At 48.9% G+C, this 25831-nt stretch overlaps 2 protein-coding genes across 2 annotated transcripts in view; both read left to right on the top strand.

Moving 5' to 3' along the window:
• The window catches only part of LOC144940739 (BAI1-associated protein 3-like), an 88298-nt gene extending 84419 nt beyond the window's left edge, over window positions 1-3879 (top strand). The window contains 2 exon segments of the mRNA XM_078867113.1: window positions 656-942; window positions 2163-3879. Of these exon segments, the coding sequence (XP_078723239.1) occupies window positions 656-942; window positions 2163-2269 (394 nt within the window). The 3' untranslated portion in view covers window positions 2270-3879.
• A 3786-nt stretch (window positions 3880-7665) lies between these two features.
• Window positions 7666-24331, top strand: LOC144940918 (protein disulfide-isomerase-like). The gene is made up of 11 exons (XM_078867423.1): window positions 7666-7822; window positions 13511-13720; window positions 16464-16597; window positions 17492-17626; window positions 17904-18008; window positions 18739-18864; window positions 19895-20095; window positions 20348-20468; window positions 22704-22885; window positions 23424-23525; window positions 24218-24331. Exons 1-11 carry the CDS (start codon window positions 7675-7677, stop codon window positions 24275-24277), a joined length of 1524 nt encoding a protein of 507 aa, XP_078723549.1. The 5' UTR covers window positions 7666-7674; the 3' UTR covers window positions 24278-24331.
• Window positions 24332-25831: the final 1500 nt, after the last annotated feature.

Genomic DNA, 25831 nt, shown 5'->3' with positions numbered 1-25831 from the left:
CGAGACGGACCGAACCGCCCCCTCTTGATAGTGATCTCTCTGACGCTCTGATGTTTTGACACCACCTGACACTTGTGCGACGCTTCACGCGGAAACGTGCTACCGAGCAGCCCCGTGAAGAGAAATTTGGGGCCTCATTTCGTAACATTTACCCGGGGCCCTTCTATCCCTTGCCAGGAGATGCCGCTTTTTTTTTGCTGTCGCAATTATTAAAAACCCCCCCAATTGTTCAGTGCTCGCACACAGCGCTTTCTCCCAACAGTCTGTACGACGACACAGGGGATTGTTGCCTGCCGTGTGTGCCGTGTGTGCCGTGTGTGTGGAGAGCGGTAGTGTGCTGTTGGCGCTACGCTGTGCTATGAACCCGGCAATCCGAGTTCGATTCCCGCTCACGGCCAACGCCGGCGACGATTATCTGAACCGGTCATGGGCCTACCCTAGGTTGACTCAGCCTCAAATGAGTACTTGGTGCGGTGTGTAAACATCGCCACTGGGGGAGACAAAGGCGGTCGGGCACGGTGCTGGCCACCCCACCCCCTTCGTGTGCCGCGCCGGCCTACGCAGGTGCTACTCGCTAATGGCACTTGCCCCAGCAGTCTGTGAAGGCTACACGGGGGGATCTTCGTCCTCGCGTGCCGTCTGTGTGCGCGTACAGCCCGACCGCCGTGGAGCCGTGCAGAAGGAAGGCGGCGTGCCTGTCTCTGGCCGTCATGGACTACGATTGGCTGTCGCGGGACGAGCTGGAGGGGGAGGTGATCCTGCCACTCGCCGAGCTGCACGGTGTCCCGGTTGAGGCGGCCGGGGCAGCCGGGGCAGCCGGGGCAGCCGGGGCAGCCGGGGCAGCCGGGGCAGCCGGGGCAGCCGGGGCGGCTCCCACCGAGAGCCCCGCGCAGACGCAGGGCAGCCAGCCCGTACTCACCCTGCATCTCGGACACCCCAAAGGTAACCTCGGCCACAGGCAGCACGCACCGTGAAGAGTATGGCAACTGTATCTGGGCCATCCGGCGAATCAAGTAACCGATCGCGCTTACCGATTACACTGGTCAACACACTTTTTCTGGCATAAGGTATTCCAACGGTTTTAAGGTAATTTTGGGGTGCTGATTCCAAATCTGGCATCAGTTTTTGTCTATCACATCAGATATTGCATTTTCAAAAAAAACTGCAGAAGAAAAATATTAAATAAATGTGGATATCTACATACAATGATATTATAAACACACTATCCTAAAAATACAGCACCATATTTTAACTCGCAACAACTTGCAATCATAAGTGACAGAGTTAATTTCGGGTAAAATCAATGAAAATGGGGTATGCCGATAGCATAAAAATGAGATGTGATCAGATTTGGAATCAGCACCCTGAAATTAGTCTAAAACAGCTGCAAAAGTCCAGGCCAGAAAAAAATGTTGTTTTTTTGTTGATCAGTGTTATCGGTTTCATTGCTTGATAAATCGCATTAGTTGGGAGCAAACAAATGTCACACCTCTGCGTGGTTGGCGATGCACACGGCATCGCAGCCCGCATCGCGCTGGGCTTGGCTTGTAGGGGGTTTCCCACCTTCAGGAGGTGGACTGTTGTATGGCCGCCAATTTTAAAGGGGTCCCAGTAATCAACCACCAAATAAGTCGTCAATTACAATGTGTAGCTGACCAGTCGAGGAGATGGACTAAATCGTCCCAGCTCTGAAAACAGGAATTGTAACAATAACAATGTCTGTACACATGTGAGGTGGAGGCGGTGGCACAATCGTTAGCGCATTGCGCTATTAACTTCGCGACCAGAGTTCGATTCCCGGCCGCAGCTCACATCAGCGGCTCATGATATCTGAATGGGTCGACCTTGTGCTCTCTTCTTCACCGACCCGTCAATTACCATTGTGGTAATGTGTGGCATTGCAACCACCGTGACCGAATTGGCATGGAGAGGCCTTCATCTAGCAGTGAATTTATAAGGGTCAGCACACGCGTGCCAGTGTGTGCTGACACACGTACACGCCGCATAAGTATACACCACCAGCCTGGCAACACGGTAATTCGTCAAATCAAATTGATCGTGTCGGCTCACGATACTTGCCATTGAATGCTTGCTTGAGCCTCTTGCATGCCCTATGCACCAGACCTCACCGATGCCCTCTCTTCGTATCTCGGTCCACGCAGCCAGCAGAATACTGAAGATCCTCGAAGCCAGGGTGGCAGACAAGGACGCCCAGGAGTTTGTGAAGAAAAGACGAGATATCGAAGAGACCTCCCAGGCGATGGAATGACCGGCCACCGCCATCTGGTGTCACCGACAGGGTTTTTAGCGGAATGCCGTCGTTTTTGTGCACACATCCCAACCCCCCCCCCCCCCCCCCATAGTGCCACCGTCGGTGGCTCCCTTCCACGCGCCAGTCGCAGTGTTCGCATTGCGCAGGGCTTTTGGGCGCAGGTTAAATTCGACCAGATTGCCGACGGTTTCGTTGCTTGCGAATTGTACCGATGAATGCACTTTCACACAGACCGTATTTTTCTACCAGCGCTCCAAAGGATTCTATACAATTTACAAAAAGATTGCGATGCTGCATTGGCAGCGACGCACAAGCACAGGTAATAACGAATTCGACAGGTTCGTCAGTAACATTGCCCCAAAATGAGGAAAATTTATTTAACAGGCAACGTTTTCATCATAATAATAATTTACATTTATAAGGCACAAATAATCCAGGGATCTCGGTATTGAGCCCCCTTCTTAATTGCACGTTGCTAATGAATAACAGGGCTCAACCACGTGGTATTCTGTCACGGGCCTCCAACCTCGGGGTCTCCAGGAAGCTCTGGGTGAACCTACCCATGGAGCGCTGTGTAGAAGGCCCATTGCCTGAAACATCATTTTGAAGGAGGTCCACAATCCAGCGACCCGAACCACTTTTCAGTGCCGGGCAAATGCATCATTACGGAGAAACATCGAGAGCCATGTCCCCCGCACAGGTCAGATCATTCATTCTCCTCCTCTTTTATCGTTCGGCCCGGGCGCCTGGCTGAGACCACACGAGATGCGTGGATTGGATTGATATCCGACGGTGGAATTAATCACCTTTCGTGCGGTTCATTCCCTCCCCCCAACATTTTTTTTCCATTGAAGTTAAAGTTGACATCAACAACTGAGGTTTGACAAATGCTGGTTATGTAAAAACTAAACAAAAAATAGTTTGCTTACTCTTCCTGTTCTGTTGTGTTTTAAAAATTCGCAGGTAATTCGTATAGTTACGACGCTTTATAAAATTCTCGAATTGTTATTTTATTGGGGTTTTTTTTTTCTTCGGCAAGTTCACCGCCGTTTAAAACCTAGCGAGTCTGGCTACTTGTGACAATCCGCACGCTCTTGGCAGGATCTCACGAACGCGTGAGCTCTCCTGTATTTTTATCGAGGTGCCATGCACACCCCATGACAGGGCCGCCCAGAAGGGGGAGGTGGAGGAGGGGGGGTAGGTAAAATGGGAGCCATTTGCCCCAGGGCCGCACATACATCAAAGTGGCCCAACAAACCAGGCCTGGGGCTTTTCAGTGCTCACGATTAACGGGGCTTACCACGTGGCATTCTGTCCCGGGGCCTCTGGGAACTTCTGGGTGAACCTGCGCATGGGGCGCTTTTTCCAGTCGTGTGAGTACCCGCCGCCTCCGGCGTTCATTGTGTCCTCTTGTGCAGTAAACGCAGCATTAAGCAGAAATTTTGAAACAACAAAAAAAACAAGTGTTTGGAAAGAGTTATACGTGCGTATAGGTGGACTCTGGTTAATGTTGGTGTGCTGCTGTGCTATAGACGACAGTGAAATGTGTTAGATTGGTGTAAATGTGTGAAAAGTGACCAAAATTGTTAATAAATTGAGAAAGGAAATGGTCGTGGGGTCATTACTCCAAGCGTGGCTGTTACAATCGCGATTTGAGGCCGAGTCGACGTAGGGGAGGCCCAGGACCGGTTCATATAATCGTCACCGGTGTTGGCCGTGAGTGGGAATCGGACTCGGGTCGCCGGGTTCGTAGCGCAGCGTAGCGCTAACCGCTGCACCACCGCTCCCCAGGGTACAAACACAAGCAGAGGCGCTTCGTTATTCTAATTAGCGCTTAACATTTGTTCAGTTTGCTCAACTTTGACGGTGTCGTGCCACCTTCCTGAGCTATTGTTCGCCCCCCCCCCCTCCCCCCCCCACAGTAATTTTAACAAGTACACGCGAGAGAGTGGCGAAGAACGTGTTCCACACAACTTTGTAAAAGTCAACGTTCAACCCAATTACCCGCACTGGACTGGAAGTCCCTATGCTCATTTTCCTCTACGCGTCCAGTGGATTGGTTGGAGACACGGTATAGGGACTTCTCGCCCACCGCGTAGTGTGTTCAAGCATGAGCGAATCTACAGAGAGGGTGGTTGTGCTGGATGATGCTGTGAAGGACCATTGCCTGAAACGTCGCCTATTTGAATATTTGTCTTGTTACGACCAGTGGCGGCTCGTGACATGTCCACTAGGTGGGGCTGTTGTGAGTGACCTCTGAGAAGATGGTGTTCTAATGAAGGAAAAACCTCGTCATGTTATGATGGCCTTCCCGTGAAAGTGCTAGAACTCCATTATCTACCAACAAAGCACTCAAATGCTGTCCCCATGCAGCCCCCAAGTCCACACCACACAACCCCTTTGACACTGCCGAAGGCTGCGTGACCTGCTGCGTCTGCACAGTGCAACTTCGCGTCGTGGCATCGTCTCACTGCGGCCAAGGGCGCCTTCTTCACCGCGCTGAATGGGTCTCGAACGCCGCGGCTAAAATGCCCGAAGCTGATAATGGGAACGAACGAAGGGAAGACCTCTCACTCGGACGACGCCTTCACAGGCACGCCGAGACCTCCCCGAGGACCACAAATCAGACCGTGGCGTTGCAGCGGTGTCAAACGTGAACAACTTATAATGTCTTCTTGGTTCTTTCGGTAAAGTCACGTAGAAGGGAAATAATAAAATAATAAAAATAAAACATCATAAAATAATTCTCACGACGTTTCGGCCACAACGCAAGCAGCCGTCCTCAAGTCAAGAACAAGTCTATCATTCAGACGCTGTCTTTCCGACAGACCTGTTCTTATTTTATTATTTCCCTTCTACGTGACTTTACCGAAAAAAGAACCAAGAAGATGAATCCCTGCAGTCCCGAAAGCTTTAAATCGAAACTTATAATGTCATCTTCATTAGGCAATTCACGTTGAAATAATATTTTTTTTAAATAAAAATTACATAACGAAACTATTTATAAAATATTTTTTTAATTAGAAAAATTATTGAAACACAAAACTATTCAGCTTCTTGGTGGAGGCGGCGCCTCAGCACCCCCTTGTGGACGAACCGCGCCTGGTCGCGGCCGCAGTGTCAAGGACGAATGTGTTGCGGGTTTTTTAACGTCAACTCTTAAGGGTGGTGTATTTTTTTCCTTTCAGCGTCGCAAATGTTGGATAATCATTAGCCGTGGTCAATCCGCTGCTGGATGAGAGCCTCCCCAAGCCGTTTGCCATCTCCCTCACGAGCCTGCGATTAAATCAGCTCGTGGACATTCATGCATTGCGGAACAATCCCTTTGGCGCTCTATAAAGTAGCAATCGTGGTGGCAAATGCTAACGCCGATTTTATTGAATCGTGTTTTTTATCTCCAAGATGACAACAAATCTGTCGTGGCAACGTCACCTCGGTAGCTCTATTTTTACGGAATTTTTTTTATTTATTTAAGGGTTACCACACTATGTTCATTGGAAAATATTATTTTGGAATTGAGGAATGGCATGAAAAAAGTGACGAGGAACATCCGCGGAACATGAACAGCGTCTACCAAAGCCGTAGCCATGGAGTCAACATTGGGGGGGACCACATCTTCCAGAAAAAAATCTAAATCTAAAAGATGTTCCTGCCTAAAATATAAAAAAAAATCACTAACACACATAGGATGGACTTTTTATTTATTTTTTACAATAATGTCTAATAGTGTATTGTATTACATTGTTCTGTTTTTTATTTTTTTACCTTTTCTTGTTTCATTGTATGTAATGGCAGAGATTAGGGATCAATAAAGTACAACCATAACCACAATCATATTAACAGAAATCTATTGTATAGCAATATATTGGGGGGGGACATTTTGAGCATATTTGATGTGTCCCCCCCCCAATATATATTATAGTTACGGCCTTGATCGGCACAGAGCTTAAGGACAACTCGGGATTGAGGATTAATCATAAAAAAAGAAATCGATCCGAGCATAGAGGAAGTTCCACCAACAGCCTTCGGTCAACGCGTGCTCCTCCCCGTTCCACTGCAGTTGCACACAAAACCCAAGGACCCCCGTACGGACTTTTGGAGCCAAGTGCCGTTGTTTGTTTGCAAGCGCATTCGGAATTTCTTTCGCGCCGTACGTAGCCAACCGTGACATGTCGGAGGTGCGGACCTGTTAGCGGGCACCTGCGAAGTTGGTGGTGTGGCCAACACTGCGCCCGGCCACCTTTGTCTCCCCAATGCACTCGTTTAAGGCTGAGTCGCCCTAGCGGAGGACCAGTTTACATATCGCGCTCGCCAAGTTCCAGACAAACATGCATTTGCTCCATAGGGGTTTAACGACGCATCGATTCATGTCGATTATATAGGCTCACGATACACGTTCTGTATCGATATTTTTCCAAATTAGTATATGTAATGGGCTCACGTGAAACCCTGCAGCCACTAGAGGCCGCTACATTCAACACAATGGATTCTTTTTTTTTATTCTCAATTGTTGAACGGCGAGCGGAGAATCGATGAACCAGCCTTTAATTGCTTCCACTATAGAACAAGAGAACCTCGCAAGAGCAAACCGGTCAACCCCTTATCAGTGCCTCCTACCTTATTACAGACCAATTCAGACCTTACTGGTCAACTCTTACCGCTTATAAATCTCAAAGTCCATCCTATAAAGTAGCATCACAAGGGAGAAACACAAAAAAATAGACGAAAAATATTTTGCTGAAACAAAAATTGCTTCATGTATTAATTTTGATCATTGGTGTCAATGCTGCTCCTTATCATGTCAGTGATCTTGCATGCCGATGCTGCTGCTAGCTTGCTACGTGGATGCACACACTCGTGTTGTAAATGTACAACAATAAAACACGGAAACTTATGAAGGCTTAAACAATACACTCTCGTTTGATTTGACCGTATGATTAATTTATTTTTGCCCGTATTTAAACGCGGCGTTGAACCGCGCGGTTTGACAACGGCGATGCAGGTGGGAAGAAACCCCCCCCCATCGACACCCCCCCCCCCCCAAAAAAAAAAGTCGAGAGCTTCCGCAGATTTCTACACAACTCTTCGTTTGACATCGACGGAGCCGCCGGTCTGAAACGTCGCCGAACGTGGCGCCACCACTCACGGCCCTCCACGTGGCGTTTACCTCCCCGAGTCCTTGACAGGGTTGTCCGTGCAACTCGCAAACAGGTGGCAGGATACCCACGGCCTCCCAGCGAAGCCCCTCGTGTTCCCTCCCCCCCGCACCCCCTCGGTTAAAACTCGAGACCTGTCCCCAACACCCCCTCTCTCTGTCTCTTCTCACCGTCGTGTTCGCCTGCCCGCGGTGAGTTCTCCGGCGGCTAGCTGGTTGGTTCGTGGTGGTGCTGCTGCTGCTGCTGATGATGTCTCCACGTGTCGTCTTGGTGCTGTGGGCCCTCCTGGCCACCGCTGCGTCGGAGTTCCAGGAGGAGGATGGCGTGCTGGTGTTGAACAAGGCCAACTTTGAAGAGGCGCTTGCCACCTACCCCTACCTCATGGTGGAATTCTGTAGGTACCCGCGCAGACGACGCACACATAGGCAACGCAGTGTCGGATTATACCTCGGAGCAAAAGTAGCTATGTAGTAGCTACGGGGCCCCGCATTTTTAAGGGCCCCGCGCTAAATGCTTTCAAGCTATCAATTCCGGTTCAGTGATTCTGCACTTGCTCTATTACTATAGTGCTATACCGCCTTCAACTTTTACCAACGACTGGGTGTTTAAGGTTAGCGATTTGTCCTATTATCTGGCTGTATAGCAAATGAAAAAATGCAATAACTTTACTATGCAAGTAAAGATAATTGTGTTTTAATCAATTTTATTTTATATTTAGGGCCCCTTGATAACATATGCTACAGGTCCCTGCGCTCGCTTAATCCGGCACTGAGACGACACACAACATTCCCGGATTTTGACATGAAATGTGTTTGGTGATGTGTTCCGAGACGCTGCTGCGTTGGCGACCCAACACATTTGTCAAGAACACTTGTGGCGTGAAAAGTATAATATAGGGTGCTTCAAAACAATGTTAACACTTCGGAGAATTTGCAACGATGCCACGGGAAATGTGCCGCCTCCAGGCTCTGGAGACCACCTGGAGAAGATTCCAGGCCACGCGTTGACAACGATGGCGAACAAAGTGGAGACCCTTTGACTTGTTGAAGTTATTAACATACTACATTTGTTATTACGTTACAGTGTATATTATCCGTTCTTTTTCCATTAAAAACGATAGTCCCATATAAGCGTTAAAATAATTTTGAAGCACCATGTATATACAGTTGGTGACGTTTCGGGCAATATCCCTTCATAGTACATAGAGACGAGACAAAGTGGACAATGATAATTTTCGATTTAAAGCTTTCGTGACTGCAGGGATTCATCTTCTTGGTTCTTTCGGTAAAGTCACGTAGAAGGGAAATAATAAATAATAAAAATAAAACATAATAAAATAATTATCACGACGTTTCGGCCACAACGCAAGCAGCCGTCCTCAGGTGAAGAACAGGTATGTCGGGAAGACACCTGAGGACGGCTGCTTGCGTTGTGGCCGAAACGTCGTGAGAATAATTTTATTGTTTAATTTTTATTATTTTATTATTTCCCTTCTACGTGACTTTACCGAAAGAACCAAGAAGATGGACAATGATAGTTGGAAACTGCACGCTAGGCCATGGGACCTGCTAAACACTTCAAGTAGATTCGTGTCACTCTTTTTATCGCCACGTGAATAGTTAACACCGCTATTGCGTACGACACAAACCCTTCAACAATCATCAAGACTGTATCACCACATCGACTGACACGTTCACGTATCCTCACGCATGCCCACGTGCGTGAGAGCTCTCGGGCGATGGTGACCGGGGCTTTAATTCGTTCTCACGACAGGCCCAGTCTAAAACGTGCTTTCTTGCGAAACATACGAACCGCCAACGTGTGCGCATGTATTGCAACATTTCATCACGGTCTATTGATTCGTAGAACGTTTCTATAACGTCACCCCCCCCCCCCACTGGAGTGGCTGTCTGGAACTCCCTGGAGTCGAGCGGATGCCCTTCTGATAACAGTGGTGGTGGTGGGCAAGCGGTTGCAGGGGATGCGCTTTTACCGATGACGTTTCATAGCAGTCGTACTAGTGTCCTCCGTATGTTACTCCGTCATCGATACATCGCATACGCGTGGCATGTGCAGCATGGTGCCTCGTGACCAATAGCGAAGCCAGATGCGATGCAGCATAGCACGTGTGCATGTACTGGATATCATAGGACACGTCTGCTTAAGTAATGGAATAGTAATGTGATATTCGTGTCAACTACCTCGCGTGGTATACACGAGAAGGTCGTCGGTTCGATCCCGACCCTGACGCCTGCTGCTGTATATGTGGAGTTTGCGTGTCTCTCTCTCTCTCTGTCCGTGGTCGCGTGGATTTTTCTCCGGATTCTCCGGTTTTTCCCTCCATATTTGTAACCACGCTATTAAGACTATTTGGCTGCTATAACATTTCCACGTGGTAAGCCACTTCGTTGAGCTATCATTTGTGATGGACAGGTCGTTTCATGTGGGCCTTACCTGGTTAAAACAAAAGTTTTGTTTAAATAGTTTTAGTTTAGTTTCACGCGGTGTCTATGTGTGTATACGTTCACAAATACATTGCATACGTGTAGCATATGGAGCATACGTGTGCATATAAATGTTGAGCTTATCTCGCACCGTAATGTCCAACAGCAAGCTAGCTACGATATAACAAAGCTCTTTATGCATATATGTATCATCATAGGACACTTCTGCTTAAATAATGGAATAGTACTGCTACATTCCTGTTACCAATTCGGAACAGGAGCACCGGACTTTACGTATTATGCTTCGGAAAGTAAGACGCAATCCCCAACGACTCGGGACCGGGCGTCAATCAAGTTACACAAATCTGGTTACGCACGAATACCGGATTATAAGACGCACCTTAAACTTTTTACCGAATACCGGATTATAAGACGCACCTCCAACTTTTTACCGAATACCGGATTATAAGACGCGCCTTAAAAATTTGCACGAATACCGGATTATAAGAGGCGCCTCAAACATTTGCACGAATACCGGATTATAAGACGCACCTCAAACTTTTGCACGAATACCGGATTATAAGACGCACCTTAAACATGTGCACGAATACCGGATTATAAGACGCACCTCAAACTTTTTACCGAATACCGGATTATAAGAGGCACCTCAAACTTTTGCACAAATACCGGACTATAAGACACACATCAAACGTTTGCACGAATACCGGATTATAAGACGCACCTCAAACGTTTGCACGAATACCGGATTATAAGACGCAACTCAAACTTTTGCACGAATACCGGATTATAAGACGCAACTCAAACTTTTGCACGAATGCCGGATTATGAGACGCACCTCAAACGTTTGCACGAATACCGGATTATAAGACGCACCTACAACTTTTGCTTTCAAATAAAATGTGTGTGTGGGGGGGGGGTAGTGGAGGTGCGTATTTAATCCGGAAATTACGGTAGTGGCACGCGATATGTAGTAATAAAAATCTATATATTCACGTTTCTAGTTGAAAGGGTAGCGAGTCGAACTTGCTAAGGATTAACAATCGGCAGCTCTTTGGCAATCCACCGTCGGACGAAGGTCATCCTCCATGCCGCCGCCGTGTCCACAGTGAGGGTTGTTTGACCATACTTCACCACGCTGGTCATTGCTGCGAATCGGTGGAGGACAGCTTTACGATGTCACTCGCCGCTGATGTGAGTTCGTGGCCGGGAAACGAACTCGGATCGCCAGTTTCATTCTGCTGAGCGCGCTAACCGCTGCGCCACAGCTCCCCCCCATGCCCCCCTCTTATGCGGGATAATCTTAGTTATTCCACAAGGTGGCGGCACCGCACTACAACCATCATCACGATCAATCCACTGCCTCCCAAAGCCGGATCATGCGATGCAGCTGCGCGCGAGCTGATTTCATTGCTCCGTTTCCGCGTCGCACGTAACCCCTGGGGTGCGTGTCTCTCTCTCCCTTGACTGCCACTCCGCGCGTTTGTGTGTCTGTGTAGATGTGTTGAACTTCTTTCGCACCGTACGTAGCTGACCGTGTTTATCGGGAGGTGATGGAAGGACAACAAACTAAACGCAAAAAGCAGTTCTAAAGAAATCAGTTTTCAATCTAGACGACTTAAGAGTGCACAGTTCGAGTGGCTTTAAAATATCGGAAAGGAAGAGCGAACCAGACGGCCGCAGGAGGGCATCTGGAAACGCGCGATGCCATCGACCGCCTTTGTTCGACGGTTTAGCACATCGCCCCTTCTCGCGACGTCCCATGCCCAATCCCCGCATACTTTTTTTTTGTCCGAGCAGTCACAAAGCTCGAACTGGGATATCTGAATGATCGAATTTGTCGGGTATCATGCACGGAGATCGCTTCATCCACATTCCCACGTGCTCATCGTGACCCGCCCCCGCCACGCTGGGCGTGGCTTCCAGGGGGTTGCCCGCCTTCGGGTGCCTGGGCATCTCGACTCGCCGTCATTTCCAAAAAGGGGGCCGAGTATTCGACCTCACAAAAAAAGGGGGGGGGGGGGTGGGGAGTTGATTGCAATGTTTTAGTCGATTCGTCGACTTAAAACGGCGCATCAGATGGTCGCCACACACCCCCCCTCTCCCACCTCCCCCACCGCGATGGGGCACCCCCCCCCCCGCCAGCTCTCGCCGCAATGTGGCGCTGACATCCCCCCCCTCCCACGATCCCCTCCCTCCCGGCGCACATTCGAAATGTCCTCCTGCACGGTAACCATGCCGCGCAGCCTTCGCCTGAAAGTTTTGAGAACGCACGGCTTGAGGTGAGAACCGCTGGGCTACTCTTCCCAGCTCGGGTCAAAATAATGAGCGCCTGCATCTCCAGCGCGGTGACGTCGCCCATCTCTACCCACGAGAGTTTGGAGCTGGGAAAGAAACGATTAATTAATGAAAAAAAAAGACTAAGTTGATTCATCGAGTTTTTTTTGGTTGTGGGCCATTTATATCGGGATCCTTGACAACCCCGCCTCCTGAAGGCTGGAAACCCCCGAACGAGCCACGCCCAGCGTGATGCGTGCGGCTCATGATGCCGTTGACGTCACCGAGGCCCGCGCACCATCACCTCCCGTCCAGCGGCACACGTGGTATAGAACGAGAGCAGTGAGACCTACTTTTGTTTATTGCAGCTATTTTCGTGTCATCCGACGACTGCAGTCGAGTTGATCGAACCGATAATCGTAAAGAGTAAATCGATTACTCGAATAATCGAATCGCCTGGATTTTTCGCAGTGTGAAGCTACTGCTGCTGCTGCTGCTGAGATCCAAGATGTGGGATTTGGTGGTAACAGCAGTGGGCGGCTGTGGTGCCGACGATGATGATGGTGATGAAGATGATGATGATGATCATAATAGAGGGGTTTATGTTGGGTTAGATCGCTTAAATATAAATGTGTCGTTAAATCCGCCACCACCCGCGACATAGCCAATTAGTAAGGTGTGTCACGTCAACAAAACATTAATTACTAGTTCAGCACAACGGTTGTGTTGGAGAGTAGACCCACAACGCTCACAATTGTGGCGGGTTTTTAGCGACAACATTTATATTCACACGCTATAACCCCAAGGAAAATAAAAAAACAACAACAACATTGATTTGAAGCTTTCGTGACTGCAGGAATCCATACTCTTTGGTTCTTTTGGTAAAGTCACGTAGGTAGAAAAAGAAAATTTAAATTTTTTTTATTTTAAATAAAATATAAAATAATATAAATACATTTTCAAGAAAATGAAAATTAATTTTATGAAAAAAAATATTTTAAATTAGATGAAAATGAAAATTAATTTTATTAAAAAAAAATATCTTAAATAAAATAAAAAATTATATAAATTAATTTTCATTTTCTTTTTCTACCTACGTGACTTTACCGAAAGAACCAACAGCAACAACAACTTCTATTACAAACGACGACGATGTCTACCCCCGACTTTACTGAACGACCCAAAGAATATGAATTCCTGCAGTGACGAAAGCTTCAAGTCAATATTTTCTCACGTCTGTTTGTTTGTTCATGTTTGCGTTTGTTGCGGTTGCACCCGAGTCAAGAGGCCGCATGGCTCACGGGGCTCTACCTAATACTCTAACTGAAACTGACTCCCGACAGATGCCCCGTGGTGCGGTCATTGCGAGAAGCTGGCCCCCGAGTACGCCAAGGCGGCCACAGAGCTGGCCGATGGCGCCGATCAGGGGGCCCGCGTCTCCAAGGTGGACGCCACCGAGGAGACGGAGCTGGCCCAGGAGTTCTCGGTCAAGGGCTTCCCCACACTCATCTTCTTCAAGAATGGCAACCGCGACGAGGCCAAGAAATACGAGGGTGGGTGGCTCTCCGCTCGCCGTGTCGATGGCGTGTCTCGCACGGACCTCCAGCCACCACCACGGGCGCTTCTGGGAATTGATAGATCTCAGATCTTCCCCTGGGAGATCATTCTAAATGGCTAAGTGGGTGCTGGTGGCGGCAGCTGTGATCCCTCCTGTCCTCTGGGTGGTCGGTCACGCTGTCGCTGGAGGGATTAAAAGGTGCCCTTACGGACGGCACGGACGGATTCTTCAGTTGTGATTTGAAAATGGGCTCGGGCGAAGACGTGTGTTTTCTAATACGGAGGCTATGATCATCACTGAGTGCAAGTGTAACGTGGTTGGGGGGGGGGGAGGGGGGTCCGTTCTTTATTTCTCCACAGTCCACACGCTTGCCCACAGCCCTCTCTCAATCCGTTTCCCAGCCTCCTCCTCCTCCCCCCCTTCCACTGTTCCCACTCAACTGCACCCCTCCTTTTGGCAGGAATCCTCTCCATGTCCCTTAAACCACCGCCCCTCTCCATCCCTACCCCTTACACGAGGCTATCGCGAAGTAGATGCTTCACTGGTGGCTATCGCCTGCCGGCGGGGGGTGATGTTGCTACCGTGGTTTTAACCAAGTGAGTAATTTGCGAGGACATTTCGACCAATGTGGACCTTGCCGTGAGGACGTAATGGTGCCAAGTGGGAACGGGTGGGACGTCTGTAAGTGGATACAACTTGCGTGCGATGTAGTCGATTTTAACCTGGGCTAGCGGCCTCGAGGTGAAGAGGTGCATCACCCCGTGCGGTGCGAGAAGTCGCAGAACTCCTTCCGAGAAGAGCCCTTCAAACAAGTGACTCTATCGCCTTTTTCGCCAGTATCAAAGTATAAAAAATTAACCCGTAAATAAAAGGTTTTCACTATAAATCCTTTATATGCGTGGCGGCTAGAGTCCTCTCGTCCTCTGGCTTGAGATGGCTGCCACCTATGGGTCAGATGATTGCCTGCCACCATTAAGCAATTGGTAATTAAATATAATTTATTTTTTCCTAAAAAGTGTAAAATTTTGGGAAAAAAATTTCACGAAAATAAATTGTCACGCACAACGAGTCTGTGTGCAAAATGTCAGCTCGATTGGATCACGGGAAGTGGGTTAAAAAACGACCGAAAGATTTGCACGGTCGTAAGCGCGCAAGCAAGCAAGCAAGTGAACTTAATATAAAGGATTTAAAAATAAGAATAGGTTTTACCCTTTCCATCAATACAGCAGGAGGTGTTCAGATGTTCGAACATCAAATTTCAAACTTTTTGCGAGGAATCAAGTGTGCATCAACCACACACGCACACGCACATTACTAAGTAGCGAACATTCAAACGAAGGTGCTCTGCTATAGCTGCTTGCCCCGAGCTTGTCAGTACTCTCTGCCCTTCTTTGTTCGCCTTGTGGCGTTGGACACTGGTGAGACAAGGCCATAAAGCATGCTGCCGTCTGTCGCTGGTGTAGGTCAATCAGTTTCAAAGACAATGCGTTTAATTGATGATCGGAGCCGTGTTTGCATGTTTACCGCAAGCGCTGAGTGTGGTTAATGCAATCAATTGATTCCTTGCAAAAGGGTTTCTATTTGGTGTTCGAAAATCTTAGGGGCCGTCCATAAATGACGTCACGCATCTGGGGGGGGGGGAGTTCAGACATTTGTGACGATGTGTGACGAGGGGGGGGGGGTTTGAGAAATGTGGCGTCACATCAAAATGCGCAACTTTAAATATAGACAACATATTCTACTTAATTAAATAGACTTTTTTTTATAAATGTTTTCTCCTACGACATCAGAGTGCAGCGCCACATTAAATACGCACTACAATGACAATAGTTTAAAGCGATTTGAAGCATGTTTTATTTTTTGGGAGGGGGGGGGGGGGGCAGAGATTTGTGACGTCATATTTGAGGGGGGGGTCTGACTTTTTGTGACACCGTGTGACTGGGGGGGTGGGGGTCAAAAATCGTCCAAAATCGCGTGACGTCATTTATGGACGGCCCCTTAACACAACTCCTGTTTTATTGCTCGAAAGGGTAAACGCATCTTCTTATTGTTCACGTGACTTTAGTTGTTGTTGTTGTTGTTGCTGTTAAGCCACACGCTTCGCTCCAGAGACGCGTTCATCCAGCAGCGGTCAACCAGATGGGGCATTTTTTGAAACACTTCACGTGATTTCTTTTTTTGTACATAGAGGCATTGTGGCGAACTTCACCCGGGCTAACGTTCAGGGGGGGGGGGGGTGTAACCCAGGGTTCGTGACGCTGTGATCCCCCCCACCAACGCTCCTGTTTAAGGTTAGCGATTTGTCGTATTATCTGGCTGTATAGCAAATAAATGAAAATATTCGATTTAAAGCTTCGTGACTGCAGAGATTCATCTTCTTGGTTAGACACTCCAAGCCTGGGGCGTGTCATTCAGACGCTGTCTTCTCGACAGACCTGTTTCTTCACCTGAGGACGGCTGCTTGCGTTGTGGCTGAAACGTCGTGAGAATTATTTTATTATGTTTTATTTTTCATTATTTTATTACTTCCCTTCTACGTGACTTCACCGAAAGAACCAAGAAGAAAAAAAAATACAATTACTTTTCTATGCAAGTAAAAAATGTATGTGTTTTAATATGTATGTGTTTTTAAAAAAAATGTAGGGTCCCTTTATAACATATGCGGCAAGCCCCACACTAGCTGAATCACGGAGACGATGGCTGAGGTCCCAGGGACATTGTTCGTCTGTGGCGCGCAGGAAGCCGGAACTCGGACGCCATGGTGCGGTGGATCAGGAAGCAGATGGGGCCTCCGGCCACCGTCGTGGACTCCGCCGAGGGGCTCGACAAGATCAAGGATCTCAACGAGCTCGTCCTCGTCGGCTTCTTCAAGGTGGTGACGTGTGAATGAGGACGATGGTGACATTGGAGGATTGAATTTCGATTTAAAGCTTTCGTGACTGCAGGGATTCATCTTCTTGGTTCTTTCCGTAAAGTCACGTAGAAGGGAAGTAATAAAATAATAAAAATAAAACAATAAAATTTCGATTTAAAGCTTTCGTGACTGCAGGGATTCATCTTCTTGGTTCTTTCGGTAAAGTCACGTAGAAGGGAAGTAATAAAATAATAAAAATAAAACATAATAAAATAATTCTCACGACGTTTCGGCCACAACGCAAGCAGCCGTCCTCAGGTGAAGAGATGGGCAGCGGTGTTTCATTCTTCACCTGAGGACGGCTGCTTGCGTTGTGGCCGAAACGTCGTGAGAATTATTTTATTATGTTTTATTTTTATTATTTTATTACTTCCCTTCTACGTGACTTTACCGAAAGAACCAAGAAGATTGGAGGATTGATCGTGATGATGTTGAACGTGGTGGTGGTGGTAATGATGTCAGCGGTGATGATGATAGTGAAGATGATGGTGTAGAATTATTGAAGATGATGGTGGTTATGATGATGCTAGTGATGATGATCGTGTAGATGATGGTGTAGATAATGGTATTGAAGATGATGGTGGTGAAGGTGATGCTAGTGATGATGATAGTGAAGATGATGTTGTAGATGATGACGGAGAACATAACTACAGCATTTACAAAAATAATGTTTACGCATATATCAAGGGTCTGTACGTATTACACGTGGTGATGGCGTTGACGACTGTGATTGCTGTCGAGACCGTGGTTGGTGATGATGATCATGCTGCCATGGTTCATGATGAGCCTGATCCTGTGGACACCATGCTTGGTGGTGATGGTGGTGGTGGTGGTGGCGGCGCTGAACGGCAGGAGGACGGGCCAGACAAGCAGGCCTTCCTGGCCCTCGCGGGCGCCACGGACGCGGTCCCCTTCGCCGTGACGTCCGAGCCGAGCCTGTTCAGCGACCAGGGTGTGGAGAAGGACGGCCTTGTGCTCTTCAAGAAGGTGACCAACTCCTCCGCTCGCCGCTCTGCTGCCCATCTCGTGGTCGCCGCGTTGCTTCCTCGTCACACAGTCGATCTCCCCGTCGAGGACCTGCCCCACCGGCTAAGAAGACTGTTTGCTGTGTTTGTGAATTTGTGTTCTACGTGTTCGCGCGCGCGTCTTTGCGAATCGCTCCTGCGCTTTATCGTGGATCAACGTCGTGCCGACGATCGTTTCGGACGTCGCTCAAAGCGAGGACTGAAACCGCGGCTTCGCGCGTGTCCGCTCCCGTGGACAGTTTGACGAGGCCAAGGTGTTCTACGATGGCGCGATCGACAAGGAGAGCGTCTTGAAGTTCATCCAGAGGCACGAGCTCCCGATGGTCATCGAGTTCTCCAGCGAGGTGAGCTTGAGCCTCCGCGGAGCCGCGGCGACGGTGGCGATTGCACAAGGACGGCGGAAACGGTGCAGCGGCGTTCGGCCTCGCCGTCGCAACAAAGACGGCGGCCACCGGCGTCGCGCGGCGCTTTTAGATGCGCTTATGCGGCCGTCTGGAACGCTCTTTCCTTTCGATTTTAGGAAACCACTTTGAGCAATAATCGAGATTGAAGACTCAATTCATCTTTTCTGTCTAGTTTGTTGTCCCTCCTCCACACATCCGATTAGCACTTTTGGCTACGTACGGTGCCAAAAAAGTTCAACGTGCATGCGTACAACAATTTACGTGGCGATACTACGTTGGCAGTGGTGCGCAAGCGTGCATCAAAAGACAACTCAACTAATTCGTCAATAACACTGTCACCTTAACAAGAAAAACTATAGAATTGCCGAGGATTCGGGCAATGGCCCGTCTTCTTGCGGCCAATGCAAAGGGGTGTATTGGCCGAAACGCCTATAATCATCACGTACGATTTATATTTAAAGCAGTGCTATTGACGAATGTGTTGATTTCCTTTCATTTTGTTAAAAGGATAACGATCGATGCGCATGGTACGCACGTTGAACCTCCTCTGCACCGCACAAATCCACCGGCTCACCCCATCCCGGACGCCCGCTCGCAAACTCTCCCGCTTATCGCTCGCTCGCTCGCTCTCCCCTCAACTCGCTCGCCCGTCCACCTCCGCCCGTTGCAGATCGCCAACAAACTCTTCAGCAACAGCATCAAGGTCCACAACGTCCTCTTCTTCTCCAACGGCACGGAGAACCTCCAGGAGATCAAGAAAAACTTCCGGGAGGTGGCCCCGGAGTTCAGGGACAAGGTGACGCCTTCGCGTGCCCTTGCTTCGAGTCGACGTCCATTGTGGCCATGTCAGAGGCGTGCGTTTCAATCGCCGTTGCTCGTGTGTCCCAGGTTCGAATGCGGGCAGCCGCTCTTTCGCATTCACCGGGTTCTCGGCTCGGTCGCTCCGATGCCTGCGAACCTGAGCAAAAACCTCCGCCGTTTTACGTTCGGCTTTAATGCGACGGCAAAAATTCCAGCGCGGAGAATTGGAAATGTTGGTTCCGATTGGCGAGCGGCTGAGCAGTCTCTGAGCAAGGTTCGACTCCGGTGCGAGGCCTACTGACGTGACAATTGAAGTACACGGCGATCCATTTATAGATACCCCCCTCGATCTCTAATGAGCCTCTTGCTTCCTGCTGAACCGGGTGCCGATTATTCTTTTCATTGAGCTGGTTTATCCGGGAAAGCCACAAATCTCTCTTTTTTCACGAGGGTCCTGCCACAAGTGTTTGCATTAGCGGGGGCGACGATCGCAATTTTTCTCAAATGAAGTTCTCCCGGTCATACTTCGGACGTGGCGAATGCGGTCCTGTGACGTCGTCTAGCACGTGATGTCACTGGGGGGGGGGGGGGGGGGGTCTTTAAGGGGCGCCACGGTAGTGAGATGTTAACTACCTCGCCTGGTATGCAGAAGGCCGTGGGTTCAATCCCGACCCCTGACGCCTGCTCTATATTTGGAGTCTGCGGTGTCTCTTTCCGTGGTCGCATGGATTTCTCTCAGGGTCCTCTGGTTTTTTCCCTCCACATTTAGAATCAACATCACACGTTTAGAGTTTTACTGCTGTAGATTTCCACGTGATAAGACACTTCGTCGAGCTATCAATTGTGATGGCCAGGTCGCTTTTGATAAAAGAGCTACGCGGCTCAGTGGGGCATTACTTGGTAAGATAAAATAGAAAAAATAGTTTCTACGGCCGCCGCGCGTGCCGACGGCGCGCAGCGCTTCGTTGTGGCCGGAACCTGCAGCGCTGACGGGGGGAGCGGCCTCGCGTCTCCCACCCGCGCAGATCCTCTTCGTCTCCATCGACGCGGACGTGGAGGAGAACAAGCAGGTGCTGGAGTTCTTCGGGGTGGAGACCGAGGACTGCCCCACGTTGCGTCTCATCGAGGTTGAGAAGACCATGGACAAGTTCAAGCCGGACTCGGACGACTTCTCGGCGGAAAACCTGCGCGCGTTCTGCTCGGGATTCGTCGAGGGCACGTTGAAGGTAAGTGACGTTCCACCACCACCACCAACGATGACGACAATGATAACGACGATGATGACGACGACGACGACGACAATGGTGACAATGTTGACGACGACGACGATGATGATGATGACGGTGACGCCAACAATAACGATGAAGATGACGACTGGGCTATATAGCTCAGTGGGCCTTACCTGGTCACATCAAAACTTGAGTTTTCAGAATGGCGATACTAAATGATGCTGTTGTGTTTGCTTTGCCGTGTGACAGCCGTTCCTGAAGAGCGAGGAGGTGCCCCTGGACTGGGATCATGGCACTGTCAAGGTCCTGGTCGGGAAGAACTTTGAGGAGGTGGCCTTTGACAACGACAAGAATGTCTTCGTGAAGTTCTGTTAGTATTTTTGTCTGTTTGCCTCTTCGTGACGAATATTGAGCCAGAATCAGAATCTCTGTTTTTATCCTGGAGAAATCCGATGAGCTGTGAAGCTCTTGTTCACAGATGTCCGGTGTGATGAACCAGATTCAGGAGGCTTTAATCCATCGTCGAGACGCATGAGTGGGCAATGACTGGTTTTAATAAGAGGATCTTTAGAAGAGACATTGGGTGCTGATAGGGTTGGCACCTATCAGGTACAGAAAACAAAGCGCAAGTTTCCCTCACTTTGTGGGTTCAGTTTGTAACATTTCACGTATCTACGTGGCTATTTCTACCCAAAATTCACTCTATGCAGTCGGACGTGGGACAAAATCGTGTGTGTGTGCGCTACTCGGCAGGCAGCGGTGCATTGTGGGTAGGGTGGCCGTACGATCCACGCTACGCGAATTCGCTTTGCGCCGCCATTTTTTTTTCTGGAACAAATCTCACCTCTACCGCCCATACCGCGTAAAGCGAAGACAACTTGTCTTGTAGAGAACTTCTCGCAAATGCGGGAAGAGGGGAGAACTACTGGACGTGGAAAATCGTTGTCCCGAGCGGTGGATTCTAGGCCAAGGCTTTGGTCGATGGGCGACAGTTTCTTGCTCCTCCCCCCTCCTCCACCCTCCTCCTTCCTATTCTCCTTCCGTCTTCTTCTTCGTCGTCTTCTGTACGACTGCTAATATCGATTGCAGAGCAAACGGCTACAATTTCACATTCACGTGGGTCAAGCCAGACAGATAACCCGCGTCTGGAGCAGCGGAGTAGCGTATCGCCGCGATGTCTCCTTCGTATTCGTGGATCGGTGAAATCGCGTCGTTACTCGTTACATTGGACGGACGCAGTCGCACACTTCTACTGGAGAGTTTTTTTCATTTTCCACTTGTACATCGGGTAACCCCGCATCTACCTGCTATGGTTTCCCATGTAGCGCCCGGACTCTGGAATTCTCTCCCACTACGACATGCCAAGCAGGATCTCTTAAGCCTGTGGACATTTTGAATGCTTGTCTTGAATCTTATCGCTTTGCACTTCCGTTCATTCAGCTTGTAGCTAATTCAGCAAAAATGGCTTTTAGTTGCTTTGTTTTTTTGATTATTATTTTGCAGCGTGTCTTAGTGTTTAATTTCGTGAGTCACCTTCGTGCTGATTGTCTGCTGCTGCCTTGTTACTGCGCTTTTAGATCCTTGATTTTTTTAAAAGGGCTTTTTACGTAGAAATATCATTCATATTATTATTGTTATTACCCAACTGACACAAACAAAAAGAAACCACAGACCTACAATTAATGCCCCGGGGGAGAATTACATATTTCCCAGGGCAGCTGCCTCGACAAGGGGGGAACAATCCTCGGAAAACCCGGACAGGTGGAAGTCCTCGCCACGGCGGTGGGGCATCTTCCTGACTCATCTCCGAACCTGTGACCCAGAGTGGCAGTCTCTGCGGGGAATTTCCAAACTCAGATTTGTCATTCAGTGGCTTCCCATTAGGGGGGTTAGGAAGGAAAAAAAACCCAGTTCAAAGAATAACTTACTTGATAAAGAAATATATAATGTTTTGTTTTTGCTCTACTGTGATTTTTCTGCAACCTCCGTTTTTCCAAGACGTGTTTTAATTTTTCTCTTTTACCAACGGCCGGGTTTTTTTTCTTCTGTGATTAAGTAATTGTTTTCACAGTCTCTTCCCGTTTGTCCGGCGAGTGGAAATTTACTCGTACGTAAACGATTTTCTCATAATAAGAACATTAACGTCCACTTGTAACGCTGCTCCGCACCGGCATTCGCTCGCTCGTGAAGAGAGAGAGAGAGAATAACTCGGAGGCACCAGGGGGAACCAAAAACGAGCTGGAAAGGCCGCAGCCAAATTCCTCCCACGAAGCTCTGCGGTCCTCTACATATTAAGATGTTATCGGCCAACCGATGAGTGTTGACGCATGTCGGAGGAAACCGGAGTACCAGGAGAAAAACCCACGTGTGAGGGGGAAACGCTCGATCCCGTACAGATGACGCGGCTAGAGTCCTCGATGTCCACGGGGAAAGGGAGTTTCACGCAACATCTGCGCGCGATCCACCAAACCCTCGCCGCTGCCTCCACAGCGCTGCGTAACCACCCCCCCCCCCCCCTCATGAATCCACTTCTGCGTCGCGTTGTACCGTACTGCGGTGGGTGCGCGTGTCCCCCCCCCCCCCCCCCCGCATCTGCCGCCACCAGACGCGGAGTGGTGCGGCCACTGCCAGAAGCTGGCGCCCGTGTGGGACGAGCTGGGCGACCGCTACCAGGAGCGCGACGACGTCGTCATCGCCAAAATGGACTCCACCAAGAACGACCTGGAGGCGTTCAAGGTGACGAGCTACCCGATGATCAAGTTCTTCCCGGCGGGCGCTGGGCGCAAGGTGAGCAACCGGCGGGCGCTGGGCGGTGGCGAGATGTCGACGACCTCGCTTGGCGCACAGGAGGTCCTTGGGTTCGATCCCGATACTTGGCGCGCGTATATTTGGAGTTTGCACGCTCTCTCCGCTCTGGTTTGCGTAAAGATTTTTCTTTGGGTCCCTCCGGGTTTTATTTTCCCCCTCCGCATTGAGACGCATGCGTTTTAGAGTATTCGGCCGCTATAAATGTCCACGTGATAGACCACTCCGTTGAGCTATTGGGTAGCTCAGTGGGTCTTACCTGGGAAAGTACGAATAGTTTTAGTTTCAACGTTGAGGCCCTGGTGTAGTCCCTGTCTATCCTCATCTCTCCTGACCCCCTTTGCTCCTTTTTCTTTAATTCCCCATCATCTCCTCTCTTCCTTTTGCTGCCCCTTTATCCACACATCATGTCCTTGACTGTACCCCCCCCCGCCCCCACAGCCACCCCTCCAGTGGTGGATGTGTCACGTGGGTAGCAAAAAAAGCTGCTCGTGCTAAACTGCGTGCCGATGACCTGCAGATCATCGACTACAATGGAGACAAGACTCTAGAGGCTTTCAGCAAGTTTCTGGACAGCGGTGGGAATCCAGAATCCGAGACTGCGGAAGAGGCACCCGCAGACGTGAGTCGCTTAGCACGAGCAAGCGGGCGAGTCAGCGGCCAAAGGCGGTCCTCGGGACGACCGTTCGATGCCGCGTGGCCTGTTTCTGAACACAATGAAGGTTTCATGGGTTAGATCTCGTAAATATAAATGTGTTGTTAACCCACCATGAATTAGTAAGGTTTGTCGCGTAAACAAAACGTGCCATTTTTGTTTCTACTTCATCGTTATCACGTGGTAACTAATTATCATGTAGTAACTAATTATCATGTAGTAACTAATTGGCACGATTTGTTTACGTAACAAACCTTACTAATTGGCTGTGTCGGGTGGTGGTGGGTTAACGACACATTGATATTCATCTTCTTGGTTCTTTCGGTAAAGTCACGTAGAATTGAAATAATAAAGTAATAAAAATAAAACATAATAAAAAATTCTGAGAATTATTTTATTATTTTTATTTTATTATGTTTTATTTAATAAAAATAAAACATTTTTATTTTATTAGAACCAAGAAGATGAATCCCTGCAGTCACGAAAGCTTTAAATCGAGACACATTGATATTTACGCGATGTAACCCATAAAACCTTTACTATGAATAATGTTGTTGCCGAAGGCCTACTATTACATGCTCAACTGTTCCTGAACAGCCCACGCGCGTTGTTGGAGTGTGCCTCATGGTGCGTTTTCGTGTTTTTTTTCTTCTTCTCAGGATGAAGCAGAGGTTGAAGATGAAGTCGATCAGTCATCAGACAAGAAGGATGAGCTGTGATCTTGTTTGTTGTTGTTAAGCGCGGGTCATCGTGACTTCACAATTCATTATTTAGACACACCGCACGTGCAAGGATTTTGTTGTTGTTGTTGTTTGTCCGTCCGACGGGAGTCAGGAATCCCAATGTGTTGCTCTCCATTTGGGGAGAGACTTTTCAGACAGACTGGGCTAAAACAATCAATGTCTCTTTTTAGAAAAAAATTATATTTTTACCGCAGCAACTCACGTCGAGATTAAACCAAGGCTATCATCGTGGGTGTCAACATCGGAGCTTTACAACTGCAGCTCTTTGAAAGGCTCACCTTTGCCATGTCTCCTCGCACAGTCTCACAGCAAGTGCGTGATTCATAGTACAGTCAAACCTTGGATTGCGAGCATAATTCGTTCCGGAAAAGTGCTTGTAATCCAAAGCACTCGTATATCAAAGCACTCGTATACAGTTGTGATCACGTGACGCTTGGCAGACAAAGTGTATACACGTACTACTCGTGTTGCAAGACCTCGCTCGTTTATCTAATTAATATTTCTTTAAAAAATTTGCTCGTCTTGCAAAACACTCGCAGACCAAGTTACTCGCAGTCCAAGGTTTTACTGTAGATAGTTAATTCTTACGCTCACGATTTTTCATGCCCGCCACCATCGTTGCCTATCTACTGCTGGATGAAGGCCTCGCCACGCTGTCTGTTCTCGCCACCCATCCCACTCCTCCTGTGCGTGAACTCATCTCACTTCATCAAAATAAATAAAACATTTAAATGATGATGCACGTGTTGGCGGTGGTGCACAAGCACAAACAACAACGCACATAAAACACATGAACCTACAGCACCTAAAGAGAAAACATAATTGGTGACGTTTCGGGTAATGACACCTTTTTCAGCTCATGTTGCAGGTGTTGTCTTGAGCTGCCCGGCCACCACTATACACGACGACGATGATGACGACGATGATGACGATTGCACGATCCCTGACATTGAATTTGTTTGTCGCCGCAGACAGGGTGAATCGTTGCCCGAAAGTCACGTGACTTAGACTCGTGTGTGCTGCGTGTGTGACGTCACGTGTCTGTTCCGTTCAGCACGTGGCCCCGGCAGTCTGTTGAAGGCTACACGGGTGGGAGGAGGGGGGCAGAGCCGGCCCAGCCACTAAGCGACCCTTGCAATTGCAAAGGGCCCCGTGTCCAGCAGAGGGCCCCCTAGAATCACTGCTAGCTAGTGGGTGAAACAAATCATACATCAAAGGGGCCTCCAACCAAATTTTGCTTAGGGCCCCCAAAGGTCTAGGGCCGGTTCTGGGGGGGGGGGGGGTCTCCGTGTGTTGGGTGTTTCTGTACCCGTGGCCGGGCGAGTGAATGCGAGTGGATGATCAAGCGGCGCTGCGGAGATCAGCGGCGTTAGGGCGTTGGCGCGTTGCGTGAGATCCGTGCGTAAGGGTGGTTGTGAATGAGATCATTCATGGGTGTTATAACGTGGGGCAATTGCCTCGGTTAACCTACAAGCAGCTTGGGTGTTCACCCTACAGGCACCTTGGGTGTTCATCCTATAGGCACTAGCC

The sequence above is a fragment of the Lampetra fluviatilis genome, chromosome 23 (genome assembly GCF_964198595.1).
Source record: "Lampetra fluviatilis chromosome 23, kcLamFluv1.1, whole genome shotgun sequence".
Classification (NCBI taxonomy): domain Eukaryota; kingdom Metazoa; phylum Chordata; class Hyperoartia; order Petromyzontiformes; family Petromyzontidae; genus Lampetra; species Lampetra fluviatilis.
This window is presented reverse-complemented; position numbering and strand designations above follow the sequence as displayed.

Excerpts from the sequence above, each read along its gene's own strand:
- LOC144940918 (XM_078867423.1), top strand. The coding sequence starts at position 7,675 with ATGATGTCTCCACGTGTCGTCTTGGTGCTGTGGGCCCTCCTGGCCACC. Across the intron at positions 13,721-16,463 it reads CGAGGCCAAGAAATACGAGG|GAAGCCGGAACTCGGACGCC; the intron begins GTGGGTGGCTCT and ends TGTGGCGCGCAG. Across the intron at positions 17,627-17,903 it reads GCCTTGTGCTCTTCAAGAAG|TTTGACGAGGCCAAGGTGTT; the intron begins GTGACCAACTCC and ends TCCCGTGGACAG.